The following is a 10126-nucleotide window of genomic DNA, read 5'->3' as shown; positions in this document are numbered from 1 at the left end:
TGATTATATTAGGTTGGGGAAAAAGAAATCCATTAGGCCGTTCTTCGAAAATATCGATAAAATCAATTAATAGAAAAAAAGGATGAATCGAATTTCCATCTGCGAAGCCTTAGCCAAACGGAATGAGATAGACCCATTTCATAAACGGGCGGTGACTAGGGATGAGAAATGGATCACATACGATAACCCTGTGTGAAAACGAACGTGGTCAAAGAGAGGTGAAGCACCTCAAACGGTGGTCAAACCAGGACTAACGGCCAGGAAGGTTCTAGGGAGGATTGTGAAAATCGACTACTAGAGTTTTTTTGTAAATAGAGAGCAGGACTTCTATTATGAAGTTACCTTTAAAATGACAACAAAACGGTGTATTTTTGGCCCAAATCGGACACTCCGAAGCATGTTAAATAGTCTTATAGTTTATATAAAAATAATGGATTTATTTTTCCCCAATCAAATATATTTGCTAGGAGAGAGTTGTGTGTCTTAGACCTTTGCCGGATGGACTTGCTTATTTTGTCTATCTCACCGTAAATTTGACATGGTGTGTCAAATACACGATGATGACTGAAATGTGAAAATAATAGTCTAATATATGCGGTTTAAGCATGGTTAGGCCGTCATTATTGATCTCAAATTGGCGATACATCTTTGAAATTTCTCTGAAAACCAAAAAATACCTACATACGGTCTACTTATTGTAAATTTTTCGGTTCCAAATTTGTACATGTTATTCTGGACCAACACAGTTAACGTATGAACTGATACTATATTCACATGTCTTCTGCAGGAGGTACCAGAAGAAATGCATTGCTATTAACATTCGGTGAACATTTTTCCAAAAGTCCGATCCAATTCGTTATTCCTTTTGTGGCCACCAGCTACACGAATTTTCTGCCTAAAATCATTTACTCCAAAAGACACTTGGAATTTAAATCCCATATTTCGACAAAGTGTATGTTGGATTGTGTCAATAACCTTAGGGCTGAGGATATAAAGGGCAACTTTTGGAATTCTAATTTTCAAAAATTGTCTGAGAAATACCCATTAAGTAATAAATGCATGAAATATCATATTTCCCAACTTTTAATCAATATGGTGAAATATTTCAATACGCAATCTTCTTTTTTTGTAAAATATGACGCCATTTGCATTGCTTGTCAAAGTAAATTAAATTTGTGTAAAAGTCAACAATTGTAAACAGGGGCTTCTTTAAACAAACAAATGTGGAAACTGGAATCTATTCTAATAATAAAATGAGTATTGGGAGTAATATATCATAATTATAAAATTATTTAATATAAAGATAAGATTACATTGTAAATATTAATGACTTTCAGGCGAAAGGGAGGGGAAAGTTATTGAAAAAACATCCTTGATAATTAATGAATCACATCAACTTGAGGTTACAAACAAATTGACAATTGCAATGTGTGCTGTGCAGCAGGCAGGCAGCATCTATTTGTTGTTTGTTTACAACAAACATAATTGTCGCACACAGTAGTGTGGGGAAAGAACTCCTACATATTCCCTTGTGGCCTTGTTGGGTATCATCCAACAACAATGATGATGTTTACAAAGAAAAATTGTATCCCGATGTTAAAAAAAAGTTAAATGAACTTGAAGGCAAATAAAAAAATTGTATATGCGCGGCGCTATAATAATTCGCTACATGTAGTTGTCGCGGTCTGTCATCGAACACACACACTTATGCGCATACAATTTCATACACACTGTGTACGAGAAACACACTTGCAGCCAAACACACATACACACAAAATATCATCGTCGTTGTCGTCTTCGCCACACGTTCATATAAAAACATTTGCAAAAAAATTGAAATTAAATTTTCTATTATTCACTTTCATTTGAAATTGAAAATTGTTGGATGGACCCATCATATAAAGAAAAAATATTTTTATTTACCTTCTTTCTGAGTTTCCCCCGAATGTGACACAAACGTTTCACACCATCAAAGCACATTGCCTCCAAACGACCATTTCCCAACATTTTTGTTACTTGGGCATATTCCTGCTGGTCTTCTTTGAAAATCAATTCACGTTTCTCGAACTCATTTTCGTTCTTTCCACGGCGACGATTTTTACCACCTTTACCCTTGTTTTTCGGCATATTGCAACGGTTTGTCTGTTCTTAATTCGTATTCAAATGAATCTGTATGGAGAATTTTATGAATTGCAATTAGTTTTTCGCAATGAAATTAAATATTTTTGGGGAAATTTTACAAAATATCACTTACGAAAATAACTTGGCGAACTTTTTTTGTTCAGTTCAGACAGAAAAGAGAGTGTACGGGTAATTGATAATCGCTGAGCAGGTGATTACTTTTATACGCAAGTGAGAGTGAGTATAGGTGTTCAAAACTGAATCAGCGCGCAAGGCTTTTTTTATTGTGGGGTTGGAATTGTTGATGTTTAAAAATAAAATTATTTTTGATAATTAAATTTAATTTGCATATCATAAAAGTAAAAGTAAAATGAGAATAACCTGTAAAAATGCGAGACATAATAATGAGAAACTCAGTAGAAATTATCTCATTCCTTTTCCTTTATGCCATATCAATGTTTACTGCCGCCGGCCTTTTACGCTCTGGTTGTGTATAACTCCTTTGCAAATAAAACACATGTTGCCACATTGTATAGAGTGGGTGAGAGTATTTTTGACATTTCAATTGTAACATAACCTATCATCATAAAAACGTAAACATTGACTTGTAGTTAGGAGTTGAGAAGTCGCCGGATTTTTTTCTTGGCCAAGTGAACCGGAATCATATATAAAATATATAGCACAATATGCCTCCAAAGAAAGACGCCAAAGGTGGCAGCAAAGGCAAAGATGCTGGCGGCAAAAAAGGTGGTGCCGGTGCTGCTGAAGAAAAAGGTAAACTATTGTTATGTTTATGCAATGGAATAAAAATTATCTTATTATAGGTTGGAACATTGGGTTGAAGAGAAGTCACTGTATATTAATGATGGAATAGCTATTAAAAATCCACTGGTTTCTTTGGGAATTTTAACGCAGCTACGGCCAAACCACTTTACCATTTTGATACAAGTCTTGTTCACATGCACCTTCCGCCTTCATTGGGAATATGAACATCTCCAGAAAAAATGCATATATTGTTGTAATCGGAACACTAACACCTATCTGTGGTGAAAAATCCCAAGGGGGGCTATGTCACCTCAAATTCTCTGCTAGAACGTTTTTATATCCTAAGAACATAAAATACAAAATTGGAGATACTCAGGTTGGAAGATTCGAGCAAAATTGGGGGAATTTATATAGGGGATATTTCAAAACATGGAACGGCTTAAGTCAATTTAAAGACAACGATATATTTTTCCTTCCCGAAGTTTATACTTCCTGAGATATGGGATTCGGCATATTCATACAATCAAAAATTTGCCTCATGGAAATGTCAAATTTAGACCCGATCGAAACTTTTGTAGACTTGATCAATTTATGGCAAGAAGACGGCTTTAATTTTCCACATGTAGCTCTGATACTGGATCCATTTCAGATAACATTCAGTTCTATTTAGGAATGTCTGCCGTCTGCCTGTCTACGCATCAAGTTCAATGATAAGATTATCGGTCCTTCTGTAATTCTCATACGAAGCGCAAGAATTACACGTTTTGATACAAATTTTGCTCATCTTAAAACCTTTTTTAAGATTCGTGGATTTTTTTAAAGGGACATTGATTCAAGAATTGTGGATTTGTAAACAAATATTGTTAAAGAATTTTCTAGGACAGAAATCTGGATTTCGGGAAGTCCAAATATTTCCTTTCCTTCCACAACATTGACTTATGAATTTCACTTCTCTCTCTCTCTCTGATTTCAGGCAAAGAAAAGAAAGGCGGCAATGCCGTTAAGGTACGACACATTCTGTGCGAAAAACAAGGAAAAATCCTCGAGGCTTTGGAAAAGCTAAAGGCTGGTCAAAAATTCCCCGAAGTGGCGGCAGCATACAGTGAAGATAAGGCACGTCAAGGCGGTGATTTAGGTTGGCAAATACGTGGTGCAATGGTTGGACCATTTCAAGATGCCGCGTTCGCCCTGCCCATCTCAACGGTCAACAATCCCATTTATACAGATCCACCAATTAAGACGAAATTTGGTTACCACATTATTATGGTAGAAGGAAAAAAATAAACGAATTTTGTTAGCATTTTTTTTTACAAAGGACATCAAAAGGTTTTTATTTTTATATGAGGGTTTTTAGATCTTCAGCCTTCTGAATTAGGTTCTCTATAAGAAAACTGTAAGTCAGTCTGGCTGAATTGCAATTTCCTTAATAATTTAGGCATCGATAAGATTTTTTAATTTTTTCAAAAACATTTTATTTGTTTGGTTACAAAAAACAAAAACTTTTTAAGCCGATTCCAGATTCAAATTTACAAATTTTTAATTTGTTGTTGTTATTTTTACAAAATTTAAAGATTACAAAAATCTTTTCTTTATTTTTTACCAGCATCTTCTTTAAGTCCCACAGTACGATTGAATACAATTTTTTCCTTAGTGGTATCAGGATCGACAGAGAAGAAACCTACACGTTCAAATTGGAACTTATCGTAGACTTTGCAATTGGCCAAAGAACGATCGGCATATGAATGCATAATGGCCATAGAATTAGGATTAATGTCCGATAAGAAACCACCAGGTACTTCATTAGGATCTTCAGGATTTTTATGTTTGAACAGTAGCTCATAAAGGCGTACTTCAATTTCAATGGGCTGCGATACCCATTGAATAAATGCTTTCGGCTTCTCGGCAGTTTCGGTGGGCTGACATTCACATACCAATTCGGTGATGTGACCAGCAGCATCTTTTTTAACCTCCTTCAAAGAAATAACCAAATTGGCATGACGCAGGCCAACACTTTGTCCGGGTGCCAAACGGCGATAGCCCTTTTCGGGTTCCGATTTGAAATCACTCTGTTCAATATAAATAACACGATCCAATACAACTTTGTGGCTACCTTGTTCGGGATTTTGTGGGAAATTGGGTACATCAATTTCAATGGCGTTGGGATGGGGGAAATTTTCCAGAGTCACCTTCAAAGGTTCAATTACCACCAATCTACGTGGAGCGCTGACATTGAGAACATCTCGTACCGAGGCTTCCAACATAGAGGGATCAACGGAAATTTGTGCACCTGTCACACCCATTTGGGCACAGAAATTATTAATTGCCTCGGCGGGGAAACCTCTTCTGCGCAATGCTGTCAGTGTGAATAGACGAGGATCGTCCCAATCATTGACAATCTTTTCGGTTATCAGCTTGGCAATTTTACGTTTTGAGACCAAAGCATAGTTCATATTCAGACGGCCGTACTCCCATTGGACTGGGCAGTAGATGTCCAAGGCATTACACAACCAATAATAGGAAGATCTTCTCGATTGGAATTCCTTGGTACACAAGGAATGGGTAATGTTTTCCAACGAGTCACACAGGCAATGAGTGTAGTCATATGTGGGATAAATACACCATTTGTTGCCGGTGCGATGATGGGCAATAAACTTGATACGATAGGCGACGGGATCCACTTTTCCCTCTTCCAGGGTTAACTTAAGACGCAAGGTGGCAGCCCCTTCATCAATTTTACCATTTTTCATGTCTTCAAAGAGTTGCAACGACTCTTCGATGGGACGATCTCTCCATTGACTGGGTTTGGGATTGAATCCCTTCATTTCATCGGCGGATTGATGACAAACATAGGCCAAACCTTTACGTATGAGGACAACAGCCCATTCATACAACTGTTGGAAATTATCTGAGGAGTGGGTAATTTTATAGGGTTTATAACCCAACCATTCAACCATATCCTTGATGCCAACAAAGAATTTTTCCTCTTCCTTTTCGGGGTTGGTATCATCGTAACGTAAATAGCAGACACCATTGTGGGCAGCGGCATAACCGAAATTAATGTTAATTGCCTTGGCGTGGCCAATGTGAAGAATACCATTAGGTTCGGGTGGGAAACGAGTTTGTACTCTACCACCGGTGGCCTTCAAATGTTCTTTCAATAGCCTTTCGGTGTTGTCGGTTACCACATAACCATCGGTTTTGTAATTTTCACCAGGGGCATGGAAGTGGACTTTAGTTTTCATCAATTCGGCAATAGTGTTGGCTCCATCTGAGGATGATGATTCCACTTCCTTACTGGCAGCAGCAGCTGTAGTTTTATTGTTAGCTTGTTTATTTTCCGCTGCCTTAGGTTTTTCCTTTTTCTTATCACCCTTGGTAAGGGGCTTCATATCTTCCTCCGTTTTGGGACCCAACAAATCAAAGATTTCCACATCAATGGCTGCCTTAACACTCTTGGCATCGGCCCATTTCAATTGCTCACGCACTTCCTGCATAATTTTAAAACTATTGAAATGATAACGTTGTTCCAACAAGGCATCCTTATGTTTGGCCACTTGCTTCTGGACGACACTTTCAATTTCTTCGGGAGTTACAACGACACCCACACCACATTCCTTATCCAATTCAGCCAAATCAATAGTTTGTCCCTTTTTCTGAACGGCACATTTTAGTAGATATTCTAAGCCGGCATCAACACGCATTGTGGAGTCCAATTTCTTTTCCACAATATAACGTACCAGCAGTGGCAAATGTTCAGCACATTGGGGTTTGATTTTTGTTGCCATGTGATACAACAACATGCCAACACCATCGGCCAGCGATGCACCATTGCATTGTTCCAAGACCAGCTGCAAATTTTTACTCACATTTGCATTTTTAGCCGTCTCTTTGGCCTTCTGCTCACTCATGCCAAGTGATTGGAATTTCGCAATCAAATCGTCAGCCATTTTTTGGATGGACTACTGTGGAGTAAATGTTATCTTTGTGAAAAATACTTAGAGAATGATAATACCGAGGGTAATACTACCTTGTAAGTCAACAAAAAGTGTTGAAATAAATAATAAAATAAATAAATCTTATCCCCCGGCTGATGAAATGACGGCAACGTGTCGTTACCTTGTTCAAATTAAACTATTCACTGCAAATGAACTAAGGGAACTAGTTCTATTTCTTTCTTTCATTCATCTGAAGTATTATTTATATTATTAATTGCAATCAAATCAATATTATATACACAAAATAACTATTTTTTTATTTTTGTAATTGTATATATTAGATGTTTGTTGTAATAACACCCATTTTAATACATTCAATTACACAATTCAGTGACAAAGACTATTTTCAAAAGTGACATGTGAACAGTTCAATCAATGGGTATGTTCAGTGAAATAGAGAGACTGTGTGCCAATTGGACATATTTAGCAATGTAGCGTAAAGTTACGAATATGGGGAGAGAGAAAAATTAAATGATGAAGGTGAATGTTAAACAATGACCATATGGAAGTCAAGTAATGTTAACGCCGACACTAAAGACGAATTTATTAATCGCAACGTTTACACCATGTCCGTTTAAATGTAAGGTTTGATGATTTGAAATAAAATGCATGAAAACGTCAAGAACAAAACCAGTGTTTTTTTTTGCCAAGCATCGTTTCTCTCCGTATTTAAGAATGTAAAACATTAAAAAATAAATTCAAATAGAGTTTTTAAGAATATATTCAATTCAGCTGAATTAGAGTTTCTATATAAAATCTTCAATTCTGTAATGCTGAATTAGAGTTTCGATAAAAAATCATCAATTTGGTGCTGCTGAATTATAAATTCTTTAGCACATCTTCAATTCAGCCTAGGTGAATTAGAGTTTCTATAGAAAATCTTCAATTCAACCTAGCTGAATTAGAGTTTCTATAGAAAATCTTCAATTTAGCCCAGCTGAATTGGAGTTTCTCTAGAAAATCTTCAATTTAGCCCAGCTGAATTAGAGTTTCTATAGAAAATCTTCAATTTAGCCCAGCTGAATTAGAGTTTCTATAGAAAATCTTCAATTTAGGCCAGCTGAATTAGAGTTTCTATAGAAAATCTTTAATTTAACCCAGCTGAATTGGAGTTTCTATAGAAAATCTTCAATTTAGCCCAGCTGAATTACAGTTTCTGTAGAAAATCTTCAATTTAGCTCAGCTGAATTAGAGTTTATGTAGAAAATCTTCAATTTAGCCCAGCTGAATTAGAGTTTCTATAGAAAATCTTCAATTTAGCCCAGCTGAATTAGAGTTTCCATAGAAAATCTTCAATTTAGCCTAGCTGAATTAGAGTTTCTATAGAAAGATCTTCAATTTATACGAGCTGAATTAGAGTTTCTATAGAAAATCTTCAATTCAGCCCAGCTGAAAGATCTTCAATTTATACGAGCTGAATTAGAGTTTCTATAAAAAATCTTCAATTCAGCCTAGCTGAATTTGAGTTTCTATAGAAAACCGTCAATTCAGCCTAGCTGAATTAGAGTTTCTATAGAAAATCTTCAATTTAGACCAGCTGAATTAGAGTTTCTATAGAAAATCTTCAATTCAGCCCAGGTGAATTAGAGTTTCTATGGAAAATCTTCAATTTAGCCCAGCTGAATTGGAGTTTCTATAGAAAATTTTCAATTTAGCCCAGCTGACTTGCGATTTCTATAGGAAATCTTCAATTTAGCCAGCTGAATTACAGTTTTTTAGGAAATCTTCAATTTAGCCCAGCTGAATTAGAGTTTTTATAGGAAATTTTCAATTTAGCCCAGCTGAATTAGAGTTTCTATGGAAAATCTTCAATTTTGCCCGACTGAATTAAATTTTTTGTATGAAATCTTCAATTCAGCCCCGCTGAATTTTCATTCAGGTCGAAATTTTTTATTGGCAAATTTTTTATTTTGATATTTGATAATAATTATCTATATTTATCCATATTTCTGTTGTCACTTATGAAAGTGTGTCGGTGTATATATTTGGTCATTGTCATAAATCAAGCTACAATTTAACACAGCTGAAAAGAGTTTCGGAGCTGAGCTCAATTGAAGTTTTCCTAGAAAATCTTCAATATAACCCAGCTGAATTGTAGTTTATCTAGAAAATCTTCAATTCAGCCTGGCTGAATTAGAGTTTCTATAGAAAATCTTCAATTCAGCTTGGCTGAATAAGAATTTCAATAATAAATCTTCAATTCAGCCGGGCTGAATAAGAATTCCAATAGGAAATCTTCAATTCAGCCTAGCTGAATTAGAGTTTCTATAGAAAATCTTCAATTCAGCCTAGCTGAATAAGAGTTTCTATAGAAAATCTTCAATTCAGCCTAGCTGAATAAGAGTTTCTATAGAAAATCTTCAATTCAGCCTAGCTGAATAAGAGTTTCTATAGGAAATCTTCAATTCAGCCCCGCTAAATAAGAGTTTCTATAGAAAATCTTCAATTCAGCCCCTCTGAATAAGAGTTTCTATAGAAAATCTTCAATTCAGGCCCTCTGAATAAGAGTTTCTATAGAAAATCTTCAATTCAGGCCCTCTGAATAAGAGTTTCTATAGAAAATCTTCAATTCAGCCTGGCTGAGTAAGAGTTTCTACACAAAATCTTCAATTCAGCCTGGCTGAGTAAGTGTTTCTATAGAAAATCTTCAATTCAGCCTGGCTGAATAAGAGTTTCTATAGAAAATCTTCAATTCAGCCTGGCTGAATAAGAGTTTCTATAGAAAATCTTCAATTCAGCCTGGCTGAATAAGAGTTTCTATAGAAAATCTTCAATTCAGCCTGGCTGAATAAGAGTTTCTATAGAAAATCTTCAATTCAGCCTGGCTGAATAAGAGTTTCTATAGAAAATCTTCAATTCAGCCTGGCTGAATAAGAGTTTCTATAGAAAATCTTCAATTCAGCCTGGCTGAATAAGAGTTTCTATAGAAAATCTTCAATTCAGCCTGGCTGAATAAGAGTTTCTATAGAAAATCTTCAATTCAGCCTGGCTGAATAAGAGTTTCTATAGAAAATCTTCAATTCAGCCTAGCTGAATAAGAGTTTCTATAGAAAATCTTCAATTCAGCCTGGCTGAATAAGAGTTTCTATAGAAAATCTTCAATTCAGCTTGGCTGAAAAAGAGTTTATATAGAAAATCTTCAATACATCCTGGCTGAATAAGAGTTTCTATAGAAAATCTTCAATTCAGCCCAGCTGAATTGAGGTTTCATAAAATTTTAAATAATTTTTGTACATTTTTCTCAC

General features: G+C 35.6%; 2 protein-coding genes across 2 annotated transcripts; one reads left to right on the top strand and one right to left on the bottom strand.

The window, feature by feature from the left end:
• The first annotated feature begins 2769 nt into the window (after positions 1 to 2769).
• Positions 2770 to 4197, top strand: LOC133333501 (peptidyl-prolyl cis-trans isomerase NIMA-interacting 4-like). The gene is made up of 2 exons (XM_061541822.1): positions 2770 to 2895; positions 3860 to 4197. Exons 1-2 carry the CDS (start codon positions 2808 to 2810, stop codon positions 4168 to 4170), a joined length of 399 nt encoding a protein of 132 aa, XP_061397806.1. The 5' UTR covers positions 2770 to 2807; the 3' UTR covers positions 4171 to 4197.
• A 278-nt stretch (positions 4198 to 4475) lies between these two features.
• Positions 4476 to 6833, bottom strand: LOC133333478 (probable glutamine--tRNA ligase). The gene has a single exon (XM_061541800.1). The coding sequence runs from the start codon at positions 6831 to 6833 to the stop codon at positions 4476 to 4478; it is 2358 nt and encodes a 785-aa protein (XP_061397784.1).
• Positions 6834 to 10126: the final 3293 nt, after the last annotated feature.

The sequence above is a fragment of the Musca vetustissima genome, unplaced genomic scaffold (assembly GCF_032173495.1).
Source record: "Musca vetustissima isolate MV318-11 ecotype Yass unplaced genomic scaffold, APGP_CSIRO_Mvet_v1 utg672155, whole genome shotgun sequence".
NCBI classification, from domain to species: domain Eukaryota; kingdom Metazoa; phylum Arthropoda; class Insecta; order Diptera; family Muscidae; genus Musca; species Musca vetustissima.
This window is presented reverse-complemented; position numbering and strand designations above follow the sequence as displayed.